Raw genomic sequence first — 24,700 nt, 5'->3', positions numbered from 1 at the left:
AGAAGGAAAGAGTCAGGTGAACTCCTGCTAGCAAAGCAGCATATAGAAACAAGTTGATTCAAAGCTAGAATGCTCAACAGAGCAACCCTCTTTTACATTTTCATAGATCCTGGATAGTGCGAGATATGTACCAATTTGAACCAAAATTTAGTGTTGCAAAGCAAGATTAAATGTTATGTTCATGTAAACCTCCTCAACAGAGGAAATTTTGTAAATAAGGTTGCCTAGTGAAGCAATGAAATAAATTAAGTTATTTGAGATCATGTGTTTGTAAGACTTTTTCTTTATTGTAAAAGATCTCTTCTTTCCACATAATTGACACAATTGCAAATTGACAGGTGGGAATCCTAAACATAAAAATGAATAGTAGCGAGAACACTGAAAACCAAGATGTAATACGCGAGAACCCTCAATCTTCTAATGCACTGCTACTCCAAATCTTGTAAGAAACACAATTAAAGTTAGAAACCATGGAAAAAAGAATGAGTGAAATGGCAGCCAGATAGGGCAAAACCGCGAGGAAGTACAAACCACACCACCTCTTAGAGCGGAGACAGAAGTCTCTAAACGTAACAAAACTTCCTCTCCCAAGCAGTCAAAAAAACAAAAGAAGAAGGAGATAGTAGCTCATTTATCAGCAAATATAAAGAAAATAAAACCACCTAAGTTTTCTAATTCTGAGTATGGGGAGGAAGCAGAAGCATGGTTAGCTGAGATGGAACAATATTTTGAGATTAGGAATTTCTCTGAGACCTCAAAGGCAGTTTGGGGAATATATCATTTCACCGGAGAAGCTGCAATCTGGTGGGGAAATACCAAAGTCAAGCAAAACATTAGAACCACTGACATCACCGGGGAGAAATTTGTAAACATATTTTGGAAATGATGGCTGCCTCAAACCTTTTATGATCAAAAGCTTTTAGATTTCCAAAACTTAAAACAAGGAGACATGTCAATGCATAAGTACTGGGAGAGGTTCACACGATTGCTTAAGTATGTGCCACCTTCTCAACAAGACATTAATCTGAAGGTGAGGAAATTCATCATGGGGTTGAACAATAGGATAGGAGGAGCTATTGATGTTCTCGCACCTCGAACCATGGAAGAGTCCCTAGAGAAGGTTGTTCAGCAAGAACACAAGATCAGAAAGGATGACTCCATCCGAGACAACAAAAAGAAAACTACCTAGAATTCGGATGGTGCTGATTAGGGACCTCTGAAAAAGCAATTTAAGGACTATAAGAACAACAAACCTGAGTTAAAGAGCAATGGAGCTAGGGATGCCAAACGCAATTATTATACGAATAAGCACAACAGGAATAATGAGAATAAGGGACCACCAGGAGGATGTTTTAATTGTGGAGGGGATCATTTTTTGAAACAGTGCCCCATTAAACCCAACATCAACCAGCCATAGCGACCACCTTTGCCGCAACAGCAACAAGCCTTTTAGCAAAGGATTCACGCAACCCTGGATAATAGACAAGCAAATCAGCAGATAAGCCCCATTGAAACTACGAGTAAGATTTACGAGAACCCTGTATCCATATTAATTGATACTGAAGCATCTAAATGTTTTATATCACCTAGGCTGCTAGGTAGATTCACGAAAAGATCTAGTTTTATGGCAAAACCATGGACAGTCGAGCATGCAAACCATTCAAGGGCTAAGGTGGAGCAATGCCAATTTGAAGCTCAGGTTGACTTTTCGAATTTCTCAACGGAATTGAACTTATATGTAGCACCCCTGGGGTCATACGACATTATCATAGGAATTAATTGGCTCAATGAACATAAGGCCAAAGTAGATTGTCTTGTCAAAATTGTAAACTATGTGGATGATCAAGGCAGACCAACAAGCACTACAGGGATTAAACATGAAATTAGATCAAAACATATTTTTGCAATGCAACTTAAGAGATATGGGAGGAAAGGCTGTGAGATTTTCACAGTTAGGATTGAGGATACAAAGGAACCTAAAACAACCACATATGGGGATGACTACATTTATGAAGATGGGAAAATCAGACAAAAGTTAAAAGAATCCTTCGAAGAAAAATACCCCTATTTGAAGAATTATCAAGATGTGTTTCCTGAGGAACTTCTTGGACTACCCCCTTCCCAAGAATTTGATTTTACCATAGACTTGTTACCAGGAGCGGAACCCATATCCCGAACTCCATATAAAATGACAACTACAGAGTTAATGGAGTTACAAATTCAACTTCAGGATATGCTACATAAGAAGATGATCCAGCCTAGTGTCTCACCATGGGGAGCCTCAATGTTGTTTGTAAGGAAGAAGGATGGAACCATGAGATTATGTATAGATTACATGATGGTTAATAAAGTCACCATTAAAAACCGGTACCCATTGCCGAGGATAGATGATCTTTTTGATCAAATGAAGGGTGCAACAGTATTTTCAAAAATTGACTTAAGGTTAGGATAACATTAGCTTAGAATCAAAGATGAAGATATACATAAAACTACATTGGACAACCAAAAATTCTAAGATGTCCTATCTCTGTTTTAATCCCTGTGAATGCCTCCTCTAGGGTCTTTGTTACATCCCAAATTTTTGCCCTGAATTTTAAAGTGACCATAGCCATTGGTTTAACAAATTATTTTCATATGAAGTGAGTTAGTTAATTATAGACATTGCATCAATTTATTTCTTTCCTGATCATGTGAAGTGAGTTAGTTAATTATAGACGGTGCATCAATTTATTTCTTTCCTAATCATGTGAAGTGAGTTAGTTAATTATAGATGTTGCATCAATTTATTTCTTTCCTAATCATGTGAAGTGAGTGAGTTAAATTATATGTGTTGTATCAACTGATAATGAGTTATTTTCATGATCATGTGAAATGAGTTAGTTATTATAGACGTTGATGAAATATCTAACGGTCACTAGATGATCAGCAATGGTTTTGAATTAACAATTAATATATCTTAAATTGATGTCTTGGCGAGAATGTTGTTTAAGTGATTGCAAGAAGAAGACTGAAGAGAGGGGAAGCATTGCTAAACGGGATCATCGGAAGGGGATGGTCGAATGATCCAGTCATCAGAATCGACAGGTTTTGTTAATGTTTTAGCGTCAGTAGAAGTAAAACATTGATTATTTGATATATTAATCCATGTTTATGTTTTTCAAATAAATTGTTATTGGTGATTCTTATATATATAATATATATTATATATGTAATATAATATATATTATATATGTAATATAATATATATTATATGGCGTTACCGTTTGCTGTTGTCGTAGCGCCAATGGCTTCTTCCCATTCGCTGCATGGAGATGACAGCATTCGAAGGGCTTCCTCTTCAGTGGTTTTGTTTGGAAAGGAAAAGGACAAAGGCAAAATAGGTTTTCAGACGACAAATGACAATATCGCCGGTGCAAAACTACCACCCCTGCATTTCGATGGACCCAAAGGAGGGTACCGATGTGGCAACATGGAAAAAGGTGCGGATGGAGGAACATGGGCTGCACAGGTGTTTGAGAAAGTTAATGGCCAGAGTGGAAAGTGTTTCAGCAAAGAAGGCAACAAAGGCCACACAAGGGTAGGTTTTGTTGGGAATGGAAAAGCGGGAGGCTTTTCAGCTGATGGGAGTAGATTGAATGGTCAGGGCGAAGGCACTGAGGAGGATTGGTTTGTTGGAGATGAATGTCGCCAAAGCAGAGGCAGGAAACTAGGTTTAGTTTCAAGACCCCCTGTGCAACAAAAAGAAGGGGGTTTGTCTATAGTTTTAGATACAGGGGCAGAGGCGGAAGTGTTGAATAATGTTTCAGTCTTCTCTGAGTTCGGATTAATAGGAAGGTTCTGTGGTTTGTGGCCAAGCTTGAGCGAGTTGCACAAATGGATCTCAAAGAACTAGGGGCCCCTGTTAACAGGAATAGTCCAGATTTAGCCTGCAGCAAAAGGGTTTTTTATTGTAGTGTTTGAGAACATCCAAGATAAAAGATGGTCCTATGTGATCATTCTTGGTGCTGGGAGGACCAAAATGCCCTGATGCTGAACCATGGCACCCAAATTTCCGTCCGGATTCAGAAGGGTTTGAGACAATCCCAATATGGGTAAGGCTTCCTTATTTTCCTTTACACTTATGGTTTAATTCCTGTTTGGATGCTATTGGGAATTCTTTAGGTGATTTTTTAATGGTAGATGAAGGATCCTCAAACCTTTTGCATTCCACCTATGCTCGGGTTTTAGTTGAAATGAATATTTCACTTGGGCTACCGGCAGAAATTGAGATCAAAACTTCAAAGGGTTGTTGGATTCAACCCTTGGACTATGAAGGCATCCCATTTAGATGCAGGCGTTGTCACCAAGTGGGACATTTGGCTGCAAATTGCTCAAAAGTGAGAGTCCAGCGAGATGCATCTTGGTGGAAAGATAGTGAGGAACAACACTACACGATAGTGAAGACTGCAGATGGTGGTGAGAAACAAAAGAGTTTCTCCCAAATTGTTACGGACTCTCCACAAAGGATATCTCCAGCAGCCTCAAATGTGCCTCCAAACCTAAAGAGAAATTTACCATTTGAGGAAGGAAAGGGCAAGCAACAGGCTGAGGTAGGCGTGGATACTCCAGAAGGACAGGAGAAGCGTAAACACTATGAAAGGGCTGTAGCACAAATGGCATTGCAAAAAATGTGTAATGAAGGGGTTTCTCATTCCCAAAAGTAGGCAGCATGGCAGATGCAAGCAGCAAGGGTGGAGGATGGATGGCAGATGGTGAAGGGCAAAAAGGAGAAGCGGGGGGCAAAAGAGCCTTTTGAGATGATCCTCCGGTCTCAGTCTCGGGGTAGAGGAAAAACATAGTTCCTATCCTATGGTTTTACTGTTGTTTCTTTTTGAGATATTGATGTTTTTAGATTGACTGTATCTCTATTGTTGTTACTGGTTCGGGCCAAGGTTAACCCGATTTATTTCAATAAACTCTTATTACCAACCAAAAAAAGTATATAATATACATTATATATGTAATATAATATATATTATATATTATGCATTATATATCTTATATATATAATATATATTATATATGTAATACAATATGTATTATTTATATTATGCATTATATATTATTATATAATAATATAATAATATTATATTATATTACATATATGGTTAATATATTAATATTATATATATAAGATGAGATATGCATATAGTTATTTATAAACTAAATGGTGATTAACTATAGAGACATGTCTCTTCATGTCTCTTGAAGAGACATGTCTCCTCCTCTCATATTATACATATATGAGATCCAAACTGCATTTGAAAATCATCAATTACAATGGCAATGAAAAGTACATTTGCCAAAACGATCTCAGTTACTTTAACATGGTATCAGAGCTCAGACTGCAAATGAAGAAGGGAGAAAAGTGAGTCATCATAGAGTATAGGAAGGATGTAAGAGATTAATGCAATATTTGTGATACCATATCCAAAGTCTTGATTCAATCATCAAGAAACTTGTGTTTTGAATTTTGAAAATGTTGATACATGCTACAATGAAAAAGGCCAACAAAATCTAGAAGTGTACTTTCAGGAAGCAATAGAAGATATTTGTATAAACATTGTGTCAACACATAATAGATAAATACCAGATTTGTCTTTGTTCAGAGAACTGGCAATGATACAAAATAATCATCATTATCAAATAGTTGAGACTTAAAATATTATTTTACAGATGTTTAGACGTCAATGATACTCATCACCATGAGTGGAAGGAATCATGGATCCTTGTATTTTATGATAATCTACTGCAAGATTTCCTTAATTATTTAAGTCAATGGCCCCGACTCCCGTTAACAACATGAAAGATAAGAGGCGACTAACCAAGGCATAAAGCCAAAGTAACAATGGATATAATTAGTCACAACATCAAAAAACGACATCTCACTGTCTTTAATTCAGATATATAAGATGCACAAACTGCACGCTAATACAATATCATTCTACAACTCAAGTATGAAGATTGCCACCAATCTACCTTGTAAAACAATAACAGGAAGAAATTCAAAATTCTTGAACCAGAGAACATTGGGGACTTATAGATGACTTGTTTCTTTGTTGTCCAGAACATACCTGTGAGGGGCTACTCCTTGCTGCAAGATTGAGATGGTAGGTGTAATATAGGAATTATGTGAAGTTTTAAATTAAACATCAAGATTCGGCCATTAAAATGAGAAAGGAAAGACATGGAATGAAAGATTACCCAGTTAGCATCCCAAATAGTCCACCTGAGTAAGGATAACAGTCATCGATATATGGAGAAGGAAGAACAGAGGAACAACGGTCTATTTAGCATCGAAATGCTAGATATGGGATATTTTCAGAGTTTTGTGCCTTGTTAAATGATCACAAACAACAATATAATGTTCTAACATAGTCCATACCAAATCCTTATTGGGATACACCATCTACAACTAGTGCTTTCTAATCAACGATGATCGTTAAAATTGTCAAACAAAGAGTATAAGCATTCAAAGGAGGATTGAAATCTCAATGCGGCTAACACCTTCCACTATACGTATGAACTATGTAGAGATTAACAATTGAAGATTGCCAATTCACGACCAGGATCAATAGAGTACAAAATAGGGAGAAAACATGTAAAGACAACCATTCATATATTCGAGAAAGAAGAAATACATTCATAAAAATAATAATAATAGAAATAAATAAAATAAAACAATCAACAACGAATAACAAAAGCGACTAGGAATATAACCAAGATATTATCTGAGAATTGTTTTTAAATATACCCAGGTAAGTTATATCATACGCAAGAAATTGACCAGATATTTATGGGTGTTGACTCAAAGAAATTTCAGAAATTAAGGGCACAATATACTTATCTAGATAGAGGAAGTATGATTAGCCAAAACAATTATATCAATTAATGTTCACTATGGTCCTAGCGTCAATTTGTGGTAGATGATTATGAGACGAATATCCCTGCATATTCACTTTATTTTCTATCATATTTGCAAGGGTATCAATAGCAGATGATGAAACAAATTTGTTGGTCTCAAGTTAGAAGCTGTAAATACCAATTCCATCATAATTTTGAGTTAGTGATGATCATTTGGGAGATGTGATGATGGTTACACTTCCAATTTCAACATAGTCATGAAAGATACGATGGACATATCAAATAACCTATTACCAACATGATAAACCAATCAATAACTATCGAGGAAAGATAGACGATGAATTATCAAGTACGATAAGAGTATTCAACAAGAATATAATTGTGCATTACACACCATCGTTAAAAATTACAGTCAATGTCATTTGAGAAGAAATGGGGAAGATGTTTGGCAATGACTCATCATACCATCTTTTAGGTCATTTTTTCCTATTGATGAAGCACTTCCTAGGAGAATGACACCAAGAAGGATTAAAACATTGATCATAGGCAGGAAATAGTAAGTCTACTAAACATAAATATTTGATAGAAATAGTATGGTGAAACAAGATATGAAAAACATATCCATTGGACGAGATGATCACTCTCAACACCATCGACTAATTAGATTCAATACATAGCCATGGACTTGGAGTCTTATAGTACATGAAATCATTTTCATTGCAAGGCTTAGGAGAATAGCTTTAGGGGATCCAAAATTATTTACAACTCATAAGGCATGTTTGCTAAGTGTTTTACAAATGGTGTATAATGCCTTAGTAAGATTGAGAAGGAGTCTTTGCTGAAGAGTATGCGTATACAAACTTGTGCTTGAGAGTGAGTATCGATATTAGCATCAAGAGGATGAACCAAGAAGTATAAAAGATTGCATCATAGATGCTGATGTGTAGATAAGTAATTTTCTTAAGTACTACATTTATTTATTCATTGATTATTTATGTACTATAAGAGCTATTTTCCTTGATTTATTTTTCTTCGAGAATGTTATTTCAAGAAAAAGAGGGAGGTTGAAATTTCAGGCAACTTTGAAAAAGAGGGAGCAGATAGATGATATGATTCAGTCAATCTTCGGTAATCTCAATCATATTGATTCAGAGGGAGTAAACCATGTTGTGATGGAATCTTCAATGATCCATAAATTGTAACAATAAAGAGGACAATAATTCATTCAACTATGTGATCTTAATGGACCTACCCTTGTGTACATGATATGAAAGTGCAAGTTGGAACTTAGAAAGAAGTATTCAAATTTGATGTGATGTGAAAGTGTTCAATGTTGTACGAGTGGTAACTTTACATTGTGGGGGGAATAATAGGCAATGTTTCATTCCCACTTGAACCATCCTTAGAAAAGGAGATATTCCATGATACTCATGAGCAGATAAGTACTTGTATCTTTTACATTTATCTATTCATTTATTTGTAATTATATACATACTATAAGGGTCATTTGCTTTGATCTTTTCCTTTATGTTTGAGGATATTCTTCCAGGAAAAGAAGGTTGGTACTTCAAATATGCTACCAAATATTGTGCAGACTAAATCTGATGATAATAGTTCCAAAGACCCTAATGATCAAGTGTAGCTCTTGATGCAAGTATCTTTGATGATTGAGATTATCAGATTCTTCTACATTAAGAGGGAGTGTGACACTTCTTCAAAGGTAATGTCGGAGCTTAGAAGATTGATACTCAGAGGGAGTCTAGAAATTCATGTGGGTGACTGCATGGGCCTACTCCTACGTATATCATGAGGGAGTGATGAGTTTGTCAAGCATCCTTGGGAAAAGAGAGTTTTTTTGAGGAAGTAACAAGAGGACCTAACATCCCAGGATCTACATTTAGAGAGAGAAATTTTGAGATGCAATCCCTTATGGATGATATCTTCTCTATGAGGAGAAGTTCTAAAGGGAAATGTTAAATTGAAATATTTCAAAGGCAAAAAATTGATATGTTGATTTCAATCTATATCTGGTTATATAATTGTTGTTTCAAATATATAATGAAAGGTGACAATCTTGCATTGGCATATATAAACAAAAAGTAATCATTGTAAGGTGATGATCTTACATATGATAGGCGTATTATCTTGGTTCTTTGGGTTGGAATCTATCGGACACCATGATGACAAACACAAGGTAATCTTTGTAAGGTGATGATCTTACAAATGATACTCCTGTTATCATGGACATCTCTAGATATTGTTTTTGGATAATTAGAGATCATGGGTAACAAATCTATTATGTCATCATGGACATCTCTAGACATTGCTTAAGTGCAAGTAGAGATCATGAGTGTGTTATGGGCATCTCTAGACATTGCTTGAGTGCAAGTAGAGATCATGAGTGTGTCATGAACATCTCTAGACATTGCTTAAGTGCAAGTAGAGATCATATGTGTATCATGAACATCTCTAGACATTGCTTAAGTGCAAGTAGAGATCATGAATGTGTTATGGGCATCTCTAGACATTGCTTAAGTACAAGTAGAGATCATGAGTGTGTCATCAACATCTCTAGGCATTGCTTAAGTGCAAGTAGAGATCATCGGAAATACTTTATGTTGCTAAGAGATTTTAATATACATTGCGTTGATTACATAATGATTATGATTCTAATCTAATGATGTTTTACTTCTCCCTTGCTAAAGAGGGAGTGTTAATGTTTTAGCGTCAGTAGAAGTAAAACATTTATTATTTGATATATCAATCTGTGTTTATGTTTTTCAGATAAATTCTTATTGGTGATTCTTATATATATAATATATATTATATATTATATATTATGCATTATATATCTTATATATATAATATATGTGATATGTGTAATATAATATGTATTATATATATTATGCATTATATATTATTATATTACATATATGGGTAATATATTAATATTATATATATAAGATGAGATATGCATATAGTTATTTATAAACTAAATGGTGATTAACTATAGAGATGAGATCCAAATCTGCATTTGAAAATCATCAATTACAATGGCAATGAAAAGTACATTTGCAGAAACGATCTCAATTACTTTAACAGATTTGACCTAAGACTACCCTGGTAAGGATACTAGGATTTGACAACATGTTGCATTATGGAACCACATGAGCTATTAAAGGAACAATATGATAAATAATATAAATTAAACATAATTCATACCTTTAAAGAATTATCAATGAAATTATTATTTGATCATTATACGAACATATGTATACAAAAATAAGGTGACACCAATAAATTATAAGTTATAATCTAATGATGCCACTTTATCAACACAAACATGAACGTACATAAGGATGCATAATGCATAATAATAATAATAATAATAAAACTCTTTAACTTCTTATTTTTCTTTCCCTCCTCTTCATTCAATTTGCATGGCATTCAAATGGCTTCTTGTAACTAATGGTAGCCGAAGAGCCAAGCTCTTTCTTTTTAATATAGTCTCACGATCGTATCGGTCACAGTCTATCTTTTCCTTCTCTGTTATCGATGGCTCACTATTCTCTACGCTTACATGTCAAGTGGAGAAATTGGGATTAATATCCGACCTTATTCACTATTCTTTCATTTTCCCATATCGCCTTCACGTCTCCATATCCGCAAGATTCTAAGCAAGGAGCGGAGTCCATTCTTCCTGCCGCGGAGATTTAGAAGCAAACAGAGGTGTCACGTAAGATACCCCTGACCATGTTTTTATTTCCTTTTCATATTGCTGTGTCTGTCGTGAGTCAGGTTTATCATAAGAACCAAGTACAGATACCGTTGAACCATGATTGTATTCCTTTCATATTGCTATACCAGTCGTGTATCTTGTTTTGTATAAAATCCATAATACTAATGCCAAATTATTACAGTCTGAATCGGGGTAAACATTAGTAGATTTCTAGTTCATAGAATCTGTCTTTTATATCATTGATGTTCCTTTTTCATAAAAGTGTATCAACCATGTACATGAGAGATGAAAATGCAGTGATAACCATGAACAACTAATTATGCTCAGAATTTAATACATTCATTTATACCATACAAAGATGAAAATAATATCATGAAATCCAACACCGAGGAATTCACCGGCAATAATGCCATTATAGGTGAAGAGGTGTAAAGCAAATATAGTGGATATAAACTCGTGAGCACCTAGTAATCACCGGCATGGTAGCCTAAGAAGGTGAGGAGGTGTAGAGAGTCTGCACAAACAAGAAAGGAATCAGAATAAATTAATAAAAGACAAAAACTATAATAGCTCATGCATGTTCCAGTTATGAAAATGTTGTCCAGTCGAGTGGTGGAGATCAGGTTTACAAACCCAACTTTGAAATGCTTGGCCAGGGTAGAAATAGGCAGATGTGTCGAACATGTGATCTTTGTTGTTTGTCCAGACGCTTCAATTCTATTAATTTAGAATGAGTGGGGATAAGTAATGGTCCGCGGTTGGGAGGTTAAGCCTATGTCAATGCTTCTCCTCTCACTAATGCCGAGGCTTGGACAACGAATTAAAAAGATTCTTTTGTTAATACTGTATTTTTCTTATACTTTGAATTGTCAGAAGAATAGATAGATATTTTAATTTATAATTGGAGAAAACATTTACTTTTATGTTGAATAAGCATTTCAGTTGATATAATTAATCGTTACTTTATTTTCAAATGAATATGTAATCAGTTAGAAATAGTTTAATTGTTAGCAATACATAATATTCTTTTTGTTTCTCGTGAAATCAGCTGAACATAAAAGTCAGTCAGATTGGAAAAAGAGTTTCTTTCAGTTATAATCAGTTGGTAGAAATCATTGTCATGTGAAATGGAATCAATTACTTATAAAATTAAATTATTAGGAGATTAAAATTGGCTATGAAAATTCGTTTGTTACAGTCTTGTCCTCTAAAACCTGGTGAGGGCTCCAGTTTTGTAAATATATGGCTATGTTGCATGCTTCTGCCCATAGAAACAATGGCAAACTCTGATCATGGATCATGACCTTTACAGAACTAATGATAGATTTGTTCTTCCTCTCTGTAACCCCATTTTGTTGTGGATTGTAGGCAACTGTCCTCTCCCTCTTGATTCATGCATCCTTGCAAAAATCTCTAAACTCATTTGAGGTATACTCACCCCCGTTGTCTAATCTCAACACCTTGATCTTGTTTCCTACCAGATTCTCCACTTGAGGTTTGAACTCCTTGAATGGACTGGAGGCCTCATCTTTGGTCTTCATGAAGTAGATCCAAGTCTTTCTGGAGAAATCATCAATGAAGGTGACATAATAGGATGCACCATTCATTGATGCCACTGACATAGGCCCGCAAACATCGAAATGTATTAGATCCAAAATCGCTTTGGACCGAGTTTTACTATTGGGAAATGAAGCTTTGACATTTTTGCTAAGAGCACAACCTTTACATACTCCAGACTAAAGTTTGGAAGTCCAGTGACCATCTCTCTTAATATAGGTAGGGCTTTGTGATGCAAGTGCCCCCATCCTCTTGTGCTACAACTCACACAAGCTCTCACTGTTATGCACCAATGCCTAAATGGAGTTACCATGTAGCCTATATAAGTTGCCTTTTGTAACTCCAATCCTCACAACTGTGTCTGGATTGGCTCCCTCTGGGCATATAAACACTTGAACTTTCAGGAAGGTAATTGTGTAACTTTTGTCCTCCATAACTGAGATGGACAACAAGTTCTTTTTCAAACCAAGTACATACAACACTTGCTGAGCATCAATTGATCCTCCTAACTCAAGCTGAAACTGCACAATTGCTTGTCCCTTAATTGCATGTAAGGCATCATTGCCAAGCTCCACAATGATCCCCGATTCATACCCAAAAAGTTGACTGAAAAACTCTCGTGCTTCAGTCATGTGACAGGAGGCACCACTGTCCAAGTACCAAGCACTTCTAACTATAGTGTTGGTAGAAAGACAAGCTACAAGGGAAAAATCATTCTCAAACTTTGTTGCAAATTCACTCAATTAAGTCTCTATTGTTGTTGTTACTGCTACTTGTTGTGTCTTGCTTGTGCCTTTCTTCTTCTCTGGACATTGAGAAGCATAGTGACCTTGCTTATGGCAAACAAAGCAATTGATCTTGCTTAAGTCTTGCTTCTTTTCAGGATGATGTCCTCCAAAATTGTTACCTTTTTTGGTCAAAGCTTTCCCTTTGCTTTTCTTAGTCTTAGTGATGAGGGCCAAGTTTTCATTACCACCTCCTTGCTTGTTGGATCTAACGTCCTCACGAGTCTCCTATTGAATACAAGCATCCCATAGCTTCTGCCAATCTAGAATGTTTTCTCAAACACAAATTCCCTTCACAAATGGTTCCCATGACTTGGTGAAACCATTTAGAGCTACATTCACCAGCACTTCATCCAAGATCTTTTCTCCAACTGCTGCAAGCTGATCACGAATTTGTGTGATCCTCATAAGGTAACTGGTAACATTATTAAGTTTGTCCATCTGACACTCTTGGAGCTTGTTCTTCAGAACCATCTTCCAAGTCATATTGTCACTTTGAAAGAGACCAACTAAGGCATCAAACATGTCCTTGGCTTTCATCTTTTCTGCTATATGGGGAATCAAGTGATCCTTTACAGCATCTAGAATGACCCTTTGTCTTTTAGTGTCCTTCTTATCCTGTGTTGCTTGAAGTGCAAGATCCATTTGTAGTGGAAGAACCTTTTCTACATTTTCCCACAAGTCTTGCCCGTTGAGAAGCAGCATGACTCTTGCCTTCCATGGCAAGAAGTTTGAAACTCCATCTAGCCTGTCCTCGAACCTGAGACTGCTGACTGCCAAATCTATCCTGTGCTTTTCGTTTAGAACTTATAGCTCTAATACCATGTTGATTTCTTTAATCTAGTATCTAGGTAAATAGATCAGATCTAGAATTACACAACTAGATTTATTTAATGAAATAAAGCAGCAGAAAACTTAGAAAAGCAAAACACAATTCATATGCTCTTCAATCAGTTCATCATTCAAAATAACTTTAGAACTTACAAGAACTCCCAGTACATGGGAAAAATGGCTCTGAAACAAGTTACAAACAAAACAGCAAACCTGGAATATACTTGGTATGGCTACCTTCTCCTTTGCTATTAACTGTTGTAAACTTTACTCTTTCTACCCTGCTGAAAATCAGAAATGTCTTCTCTGATTTTCTCTCTCTCTCTCAATGTCCTTCTTGAGAAAGATTATTGTTCTATTTAACTCTTAGCTTCCTTTTCTATAGCAGTTGGGAAAAGTAGAGTCCTACTTGAAGTCTACTTCCATAAAGTAGAGTCCTACTTGAACTCTTCTTCTTAGGTGACTACTTTAATTAGTTAGGTGGATAAAGTAGAGTTCTACTTGAACTCTACTTCCACAAAGTAGAGTCCTACTTGAACTCTACTTCTAACTTACCTTTACAAGCTACAATTATCAACAAAAATTACAGCTGTCTGGGCCACAAGGATCTCCATAGCACATGTCAATTTGCATAACTTTATCACTTCTAAAAAACATGACTCAAAACTGTAATGCAATAGTTAGGCCCCCAGTGAATAAAAAGGGAACAAATATTTCATGAGGAATAAGTGCCCTTAAAGCTTTGGGTTCTCGTACTCTTTCTCTATCTTCTTAGGAATACCTTTCTCCTGCATAAACTGATAGAGAACATTTAGCTCTTCCTGGTCGAGCATATCCTTATTAGCATGGAAGAAGTGTGCCGATTTACTATCAGGCTATCAGCTTTATAGGAAAAAAATGGCCCCTTCCTGCAGCAGTATCATAAACCTACTCTTTGGTATCTCCAACACAGCTAAAACCTCCGTCATGATATGTGAAAAAGTGATTTAAAAATTAAACTCATTAAGGCTCCTTCTCTCTCTCTGAAAAACCTCCTTGTTCCTTTTGATTCACACAAACTACAAGACTTCAAAAAGAACAGACCGAAAAGTATTGAGTTTAAGATCAAAACCATCAACATAGCCAGCAAGAACTTCAATCTAAGAAATACCAGGCTTAGAATTCCAACAAACAGGTTGACCAATAAACAAAGACCAGGCACATTTGGCAAAACTGCAATCAAAGAAAAGATGACCAACAAACTCATTAGAGTTACGCAGAGAACAAACAAGCGGAGAAAGACCAACAGAGGATAACACATCACCAGCAACAACCTTTTTCAGAAAAATTAACAACCTAAGACATTGTTTCTTGGGTTCACAAGTTTGGTGCCAAAACTGGTTGGGGGCAAAGTCCAATTGGACTCCGGCCAATCAATTCCCACAGGACTCATTATTCCACTTTAGGATCTTTGTATCATCTTTGAGCATCTGATATACTTGCTTCAGTAGCATTCCTTAATTGATTACCATCATTCTGTTTAATCTGTTCAAGAAACTGGTAGGTGGATAAAATATTCCCAGGAAAAAAGGGGCCTGTAGACTTCCACACCGAGGTATAAGCTTTCTTATGTGACTGAGGAATATCATATAGTCCACATAATTCATCCCATGTCCCCAGCCGATTGTTTGCCATGACTCACCCAACTGTTGGAGACTGGTAGCTGCAAGAGCTAACTTCACTCATGCTTGGATTTTTTCTGTTCACGGCAGCACTTTTCCTTTCATTGAAGACAAACAAATAAGACTTGAAAGTGACCATGGTTTGAGATATTCAAAAAGTTTCCATTGTGCTACAAAGAGAAACCTGTGTGCAGCTGAACCTTTCATAAGAATTATGAAACGTGATGTCGCTCGGGTCTTCTGTTACTCCATGTGCCACAACAATCAAAGGAATGTTATTATTGTAATCTGGAATATGATGAGTTTATCCTCGGAAACATTTGACATTTGGATCAGTGGTTCCATTGGAATGTCTTCTTGTATTCTTAGTCGATTATTGATGTCTTTTGTTTGTTTTCTATGTTTTAGCTGTAGGTGGTCATTTTTGGTGAGGTATCGTAAGCACTTTGGTTGCAGATTATTGGCACTGTATCGTGTGGTCAGTATTATATGAAAAACATAGATTGCTTTTACAGGTGTATGGTGTGTGAATGATATCTGATGTTTTATCAGTAAATCGTATTGCAAAGAGAAAAGTGTGTATCATTCATTAAGGGGTGTGCAGTCTCAGACTGCTGTTAATCAATAAAATATTGTTTTCTGGTGTGGCTGGGTTATTCCCTCAAGTTGGAGGGTTTTCCCAAGGTAACTTGTGTGTATTGTGTTTTGTGTTTTGTGTTTTGAGTTATCTCATCTTTGCATTGCGATATTTCTGCTTAAAAAATCAACACCAAAATCTAGCCAATGGAACTCATATGACTTGCCTTGATCACCTAGCATCAGACAACTAGCTAGTTTATGATATGTTTTATGCTCCTCAAAATATCAGTGGTTATGAATCACCCAACATAACACAAATTTTTGGTCACTGGAATTCATACGGCTTACCTTGATCACCTGGAAAAATGTAGCTTGCTAGTTTATGATCCATCACATTTTATACTCCCTGAAGCATTGGTGGTCTAAAAATCACCCAGCATCATACAGCTCACTCACCAGTCGAATGAATATGACTTAGCTTGATCAAGTAGCATAATGCAGCTTTCTAGTTTGTGATTCATGACATTTATATGCTTCCTAAGCAATGGTAGTCTATAAATCACCCGGCATAATGCAACTTGTTGGCCAACGGATGAATACCCTGATCACCTACCATAATATGGCTTGCTAGTTTGTGATCCAACATTTTTATGCTCCCTAATGATGGTCTATGAAGCACCCAGGATAGTGCAACTTGCTGGAGTTCATCTGACTTTCTGCATAACACAGCTTGCTCCTTTGTAAATTTGTGGAGCCTGTGAGCCACCTACCATAACGCAGCTTACTGGCATGTTTGTTCCATAGGACGTTATTAGTCATCCATGGTCACCTAGCATACCACAACTTGCTAGCCTGTGATCCATGTTGGCTTCCAAATATACATAATCCTCAGCAACAAACAAGCTAGTGCTTAAATCATGTACCATTATTTGTATGTAGTGATTGAGTTCCTGTATGTGTTTGTATTGATCAAGTCCCTACATATGTTATTGTTTGTGCTATGTATTAACTGAGCTCCTCTTTGTGTTTGTAACTTTGTTATAACTTGATTATGATGCTTGGTATTAAGACACTAAAATATTTCCTTTCATTTCCTCTAACATTGTATACAAGCACAATACATGAAACTACAGATACTGAATTTAGAGATTTTCAAGTCAACTTAGTGCTTGCTCTCAAATAATAGACAGTTCAAATGAGTTATCTTGATGGGGTGCCCTCCTCTTGAGCAGGATTGGTCCTCCTTTGTATTCCTTTGCATCTTCATTTCAAACCATTTGGGAGGGAAATTGTCACAGTTAAGGCTTATGCCCAAAATGTGTCCAGGTGCAAACCTTATGCCTCAATCATGAGAGATTTGGCATTTTGCAATGGCCTGCAGCAAAGATGTGCTTCCATATACTCACATACCATATTCTCCAACATTTCAATCCTCTTGTTTTGTTCTTCAAAGACAAAACTGAGAAATGAAATGCATCATTCTGTAATACCAAGAGCCTTAACCACTCGCGTGTTTGGAATCTTCATGTCCCCTTGTTATATAGTTTTGGATCAAGGAGGGAAACTTCATATTCTCTTTATAACAAAAATTAAATTAATTTCTAAGCCTAACTTAGATAAATAATAACGTCCTTAGGTACATCTAGTTGTCCAGCAATATGATAATAAGACGGTTTGAAGGCACTTCCAGATAAATTGGTCTTCTAAGAATAAACTATCTCATTTCTTCTCCTTTATTAGAGTGTTAAAATTCCTAGTGATAACAGGATGCCCAAAAACAGCATCACAAAAAGAAATATTTACAAAGCACTTTTGTTAAGTTTCAACTACAAGTGATTTTTTCCTACATTTATCGAGATTTATCCCCACTAGAACTGCTCACCTCAATCATTTATAGTTTCCTCAAACTATGTTCAGAGCTGTTTTGTGACAATGAAAAGTGAAGTTCCAATCTCTATTGTGAAAAGGAAGCTACAGATTAAACTAAATTTATTTTCCCTTCTTGCAAAAAACTATTAGGTAATCTCATCTCCTGTATGCAGAACATTTTGGAAATGAAAATCCGAAGACAAAAACTTCCCAAAATTGAAGGATACTCGTCATCTAAACCAACAATAATTCTGAGATATTTTACAGTATTATGTATATCAATCTAGGTTTGATATTTTCAGTGGGTTGTTTGTTATCCAAAAACCACTTTGAATTAACAAAAAAATCAAGTTACATACGATATAGATGCTCTGAAACAGAGGGAAAACAAGGGTAAATAAATTTGACAATAAACAGATTTTCTAAAGCACTGGTAACTTAGCCAAAATCATATTTCTTAGTAGACAAGATAAAAAAGAAAATAAAAAGTTAAACGGGATACTTTTTGAATAGTTAGGGAACCCAGCAGTTCACTAAAAAGCTCCACACCTACCATGGTTGACTGGGCAATAGTTGGCTGTCAGATTTCCAAATGCAAAAGCAAATTCACAAAAACAAACTCTGCTTTCCTAGCAATTTTTAGGTGACACTGTGGCTGGTAAAGAATTGTGCTCTCCATTTCAACCAAAGTTGTTCCAAAATGATGGTTTTGTTCTTCTGTGGTAATGCTGGCATTTTGGGCTTGATATTCAAAAAAAAATTAAAATATGAAACATTAAAACCTTTTCATCAAATAAGGACCATTTTTAAAGGCGAATTATTCATTTCTAGCTATGAATTTTATATTGGGAAAGGCCTATAATAAGAGTAATCCAACTTTGAAGTAAAATGTTTGCAACTAAGAGTTGAGATATTCAAAACAATTCTATCTTCTTTTTTGCACTTTAAAGAGCTGTACTTGGCAAACATAGAACCTCCATTACCATGAACATTCAGCAATTTTTAACTCAGTGTCTCAAGCTCTATGTTACTCACCTACCGTACTGATCAAGAGGACCGAGTGCTGGATCATACAATCCCTCAGGTGCAGGCCTGTTCATGTTATCAAATAAAACTGGACTTGTAATACGCTTTACACTTGAAGATCGCACCTCTTCATCTGTATAAAAGGTGAATTGAACTGATTCGACATCTTTGGTCACCACCTGAAGCACACATCCAATTTTGTGAGAATATAGAGAAAAGACAAACTTGCTTAAAACCAAAAAGACAAAATCATAATCTCTGCAATCTATTAAAGTTATAAACTTACTAGAAACGGTTAGTTCAAAAAAATATAGAAAAGAATCAGACTTAAAAAAATATCCCTTGTTCAAAATATTCTAAGATGAATGATGTATGATGAATGAAAGAAAGAAATATGGATCAATTTGCATACAAGACCAAAAGCTATCAGTAAAACAGGGTATGTCATGTGACGTTACACATTAAGCATTTAAGGCCTCCTTAAGCCAAGCAAGGAGAAAAACAGAAAATAAACTACTGGCGTGATTGGACAGAAGGTAGCTAAGCACCCTTCAGCAATCAGGTACTTTTTAATCAAAAGACGCATACTTCTTCCATCAACCATTATAAAGTTCCAAAACATTATCCAAGGATGATATCATCTGAACAATTTGTATCTATATAGCCATCTTGCTTAAACCTATGTGGTTTTCATGCTTATGTAGTCAAGAATCTGTCAGTTTCATTCAAATAACAATCTCCAATTTGATTCATCTGCAGTTTATAGAGAAAGTGTACAAGGTCAAGCATAAGGTTTAAGGAAAAGCTCTATAACTATTAATAACTGCCTCTGCTTTAACTTAGTAAAGTCTCCAGAATCTTCCAGAGAACATGTCAAATGATGAACTTATGGCAATAAGGGTGTGTTAAGAAAATCTAGGGTGGTGGCACATATTGTCATAAATAACGACATTTTGATCCTCCTGTCAACTACTAATTTTTCTTTAGGATTTAAAAACTAAAAAGGCAACCCCATCTGATAGGTGTAAAGAGTCATAATGTGTATTCCGAATCGTTAAAAGCAGCATATCTTAACTCGATATCAAGTGAGTTTAGTTTAAGGAAAGGGAGTTTTAGCTCTGAAGGTATCAACAAAGAGAGCTAAACAATATTGTACCCAACACCTGCTGCTCACAGCTGTTACAAGGAAGAACATAAAACTAAAATTCCATTAAATCCCAAAGCAAAACTATACATTTACAGAACATATATGACCCATTAGCAATGAAAGAAATAATATTTGGCAGTTCATTATCCTACTTGATCAATAAGAATCGATTTAATAATAGCAATAAAAATCGATTTCAAAAAACAATTTCCAGTATATACCTGGGAAGTGTTTGAAATCGACATTCTGTATTAAGAAGTATAGTTGAAGCCTTATTTCCTATACTATAATAACAGTCATGTCATAGAAAACACGGGCATTTGATGTTGCCTCTGCAGCTGATCAGCTTTCTCTTCTTTTTCTCTTGGCGTGTAATTTATGCCTATCGACAAGCGAGTAGGGTTTATGGAGGTAAAATCTCCCTCCAGCTTGAAAAAACCCCGCGTTTGCTTTGTTTTAGGTTGAACTGGAACATGATGATTATCCCAGCTATTTTTTATTTTATTTTTTGCCATCGTCCTCTTCTATTCCATGGGCACGAAGAAATAGTATAAACATCTTAAATACGTCTATTGCAAAATGCACATTATTTTGTTGTTATTTTACTTATTCTATTTATTTTATTTTATTATTAGGAGAAAGTATTTTGGAAGAAGTTAACAAAATTAAGCAAATAATAAATAATTATATGAAAGCATTGGGCTAAAAAGTAAATGCTACAATTTAGAGATTTTCTTTATTAATACCAAAGAGGAAGCGAAGAGAGAAATTTGTAAAATAATGGAATTCAGAAAAAGAATCTTTCCATGCAAATACCTTGGTATTCAACTTGAAAAAATGTATTAGAGAAAGTAAAGTTTGGGATACGATTTTAGAAAAATTGGATTAAAAAATAAGAAGTTGGAAAGGGAAATGGTTAACTAAAGCTAGTAGAATGACTATGATGAAACCAATTTTTAAAGATCGCTAAGAAAGAATGTAAATGGGAATCTCATCCTACAAAATGGTCAAAGTTAGATTTTAATGGCGCCTCAAGAGGTAATCTAGGATCAATAGGCTTAGGATGTATTATTTGTTCAGATAATGGATCATGCCTAACTAAATGTGCCAAAACTTTAGGAGTAATGTTTGATAACTTAGCTAAATTAGAAGCCCTAATAGAAGGTTTAACTTTAAGTAGAGATGTAGGTATTAACAAATTAGTTATCGAAGGAGACTCACAAATTATCCTAATTGTGTTAAGAAAAAGAGAGACCCCAAACTGGATCCTTAATTCTAAACTTGAATATGCCCTATCCATCATTGATCAATTTGAAGAAACAATCATAAAACATATTTATAGGGAAGGTAGTAGAGAAGCATATAATCTCACTAACAAAGGAGTAGATGGAGAAGAGATTCAAATGAGACAAGTGATAGGGAGAGTCCTTCAAACTTGTCCTAATCTTTTCTAGAACTCTTAAGGCTCTTCTCTTGGCCTTACTAGGGTTCACTCTAGGACCCTACTCTAGAGGAATTCTCATTAGAATTCCCCTCTTCTCCAGGACCTCTCTACCAATCTATCACTTCACACTACCTTCACTTTGCTTCCAAGATTTAATACACTAAGTCATCTACTATCACATGATGGTCATGACTAACTCATCTATGGATAAAGAGGCTTCTTTTTCACTTGTTCCCATCAGTCTTGGTCTCACCTTGCTTTCACCTTCCATAGTTTTGCTACCAATCTCTTTGAACCCTTGTAATAAGGCTAGTAACTCCAAAACTTCCTTGACAAGGCTAGAAACTAGTCACCATTCCGAATACCATTTTTGGGAAACTTAAAGATTTGCAGAATCCTAGCATTTCAACATGTTCCTACACCTCCTTCCTAGAATTGGGCCTATTACTGAGGGTTTTTAGCTTGCTTACGTTGTATGAACATCAAGGGATTCAAATGGTAAACAAATGAACTCAATTTCTCTCCAAACCTTGATCAATAGTCCTCTACACATTACTCTACATCTCAATGTCCTTGGATTGCACAGAACAATCCAATAACCCCTCCTTCAAAGCTTTGTAACAGTCAAACCACCTAGCTAGGTAACACTGGACTAGTTTAGGGTGGCATGATAAAAATAGAAAACCTACAATTTATCTCTCCAAACTTCATATTTATCGATTATGTATCTGGTTCCATAACTAATTCCAAGAGGTCATACTGATCCAATTGTTGCATTTCAAGTTAGAGCCATTTTAAGTCTTCCTACTATGTATAGGCTAGTGAATTGGTCACAAAGGAAAAAATTTATTTACATGTATCGAAAAAATTGCACAAAAACCTAAGATGCACACAAATAAAGTAGACACAAAGTCCTATCTAACCATTCATTTAAGTCACTCAAGTCAATCCATTGAAGTGTAGATGCTTGAGGTGTAATGTGACTGCAACAATAATTGCAGGCTAATAGTTAGCTTTCATTGATCAAATCCGTACCAAACTCCAACCTTTTCCTCTTAATTTGAATGAAATTATATATCTCTAGTTATCATGCTTCAACTATATAACCATTTCCACAATCAATTCTTGGTTGGTTTATAGAAATGTTGTCAATGTTGTTTATGACAACTTTTGCAATTTTGCACTTTGACACTTCTAGCACCCATGATCACCTCAAATGGACCTAGTATGATCACATTAGCAAGAGTAGGCACTCCTTACACCTTTCTAACCATTTATCCACACTTTGGAGTCAATTTCACCATTTGACACATTATGACCCATATTGACAACTTTTGCATTTACAAGTCAATCTTGACAACTCTTAGGAAAACCTTGTGCCCATACCTAATTTAACCACCTAATGACTCAAACATGCACTTGGGACTCTATTTTAGTCCTTATTTTTTAGTGGCTTAGCCAAGGCCACTTACAAGCCAAAATTGAGTTAGGATTTGACCAAAAACCCTAGGTGCCCTTGCACTAACAAGCTAATATGACAAGCATAAGTTAGACACTTGTTCTTGAAGTGAAATTGGTTTAGAAATTTTATTGTCAAAATAAACATGTTAATGTTTTTTGATATCATAGAAGTTTAATGTTAATAAGTGACATATTTTTGGATATTCAAAACTTTTCCTTATATACTATTTGATTTCAAAATTTTGTTTTAGGAGATAAGTTTCATTTTTTATTATTAAGTATACTTTTTGTTCTAACATCTTGATCATAGTCAAGTTTAATTTTCGGGTTATATATGTAAGGAATTATCAAGAGAAATGTTACCAATTTGGAAATAAAAAATATATCAATTTGGAAATATAAAATAGGCGCTAAATTTAGTTAAATTACTCTGAGATATTCATGTAAGGGCTACACGAAGGATACCTATCTAACTCTTATCTTTGGTGCCCAATTGAAATGTTTTTTTTTTTTAATCTAAACACAATCTTGAGCCTCGTGACCTATTACCTATTAAAAAAAAATTAAGAATTGAATACTAAGTTCTATCTCTAAAGAATCAAATTATATTCAATAATTTCATCTTATTTTATGATATATGTTTTTAAAATATTTACATTATCATAATAAAATATTTTTTATTACTATAGTATCATTATAGATTACTTTTAAATATATTATTGTTACAAGCTAGAGTTGTTGCACCAAAAGATTGACCTATTAATGCCCAATACCACCACTAGACTTATAGAACACAAGAGATGTTTAAGCCATGTCATGAATCCCAAAGGGGAATGTTGGCGGGTAGTCCAACAATCCCCCCTCAGTGTTACCTGAGGAGATTTGAACTTGTGACCAAGCTCTAATACCACTTGTTACAAGCTAGAGGAGTTGTTGCACCAAAAGATTGACCTGTTAATGCCTGATACCACCACTAGACTTATAGAACACAGGAGGCAGTTAAGCCATGTCATGAATCCCGAAGGAGAATGTTGGCGGTTAGTCCAACAATTATATGGGTATAATAATAAATAAATAAAATTTGGAATGGGGATTTTATGCACTCAACAAGACCTGATTCCTAGTGATCTCATTCTAAAGTGTGTTTCCTCACTAAAAAGTTGAGGATGTACAAAGATATTTTTTCACTTTTTTGTTGAAATTAGTTAAATTAAATAAATGGCCAAGGATGAAATTAAATGGGCACATAGGAATTTTTGTTTTGTGTGTGCCTACATGACCTAGTTGTGAGCCTCTTGCATGTTTCTAGTTCACACCTACCTAGTCTTCCTACTAGTATGAAATGCTTGTATTTTTATTTTGCTACATATAAAGTTGCCATAGGGAGGTAGCGTATTATGTTTTTATTACTCTTTTGTATTTGTCTTCTTTTTTAATATGCTTTCCCATGTTTCTATTTTTTCATTTTGGGTGGAAGGAGTGTGGATACCAATGGGATTTTAGTGGACCTTGCAACACTTCAAGTATATTTTAAACTTAAGTGATTCTTGTAATGTTGGCCATGATAGAGTTGTCCAAATTTTCTTGTATACAGTTGATGGGGCTAGATCTAAGAATGGGATGTTGAACCATTCAAGATCCAATAGTTTTTTAGAGAAATTTGAGGGTTAGTCAATGAGATTCATCAATTCTTGGGCA

At 35.3% G+C, this 24,700-nt stretch overlaps 1 protein-coding gene across 1 annotated transcript in view; it reads right to left on the bottom strand.

The window, feature by feature from the left end:
* The window catches only part of NRPA1 (nuclear RNA polymerase A1), a 249,193-nt gene extending 228,624 nt beyond the window's left edge, over positions 1-20,569 (bottom strand). The window contains exons 1-2 of the mRNA XM_089807317.1: positions 20,319-20,569; positions 18,960-19,129 (exon numbers count right to left, since the gene is read on the bottom strand). Coding sequence (XP_089663443.1) covers positions 18,960-19,129; positions 20,319-20,342 — 194 coding nt within the window. The 5' untranslated portion in view covers positions 20,343-20,569. The remainder of the gene's footprint in view (positions 1-18,959; positions 19,130-20,318) is intronic.
* Between the last annotated feature and the right edge of the window lie 4,131 nt (positions 20,570-24,700).

Source organism: Cupressus sempervirens, chromosome 10 (genome assembly GCF_028749045.1).
Source record: "Cupressus sempervirens isolate cs-2001-9-10 chromosome 10, ASM2874904v1, whole genome shotgun sequence".
NCBI classification, from domain to species: Eukaryota; Viridiplantae; Streptophyta; class Pinopsida; order Cupressales; family Cupressaceae; genus Cupressus; species Cupressus sempervirens.
This window is presented reverse-complemented; position numbering and strand designations above follow the sequence as displayed.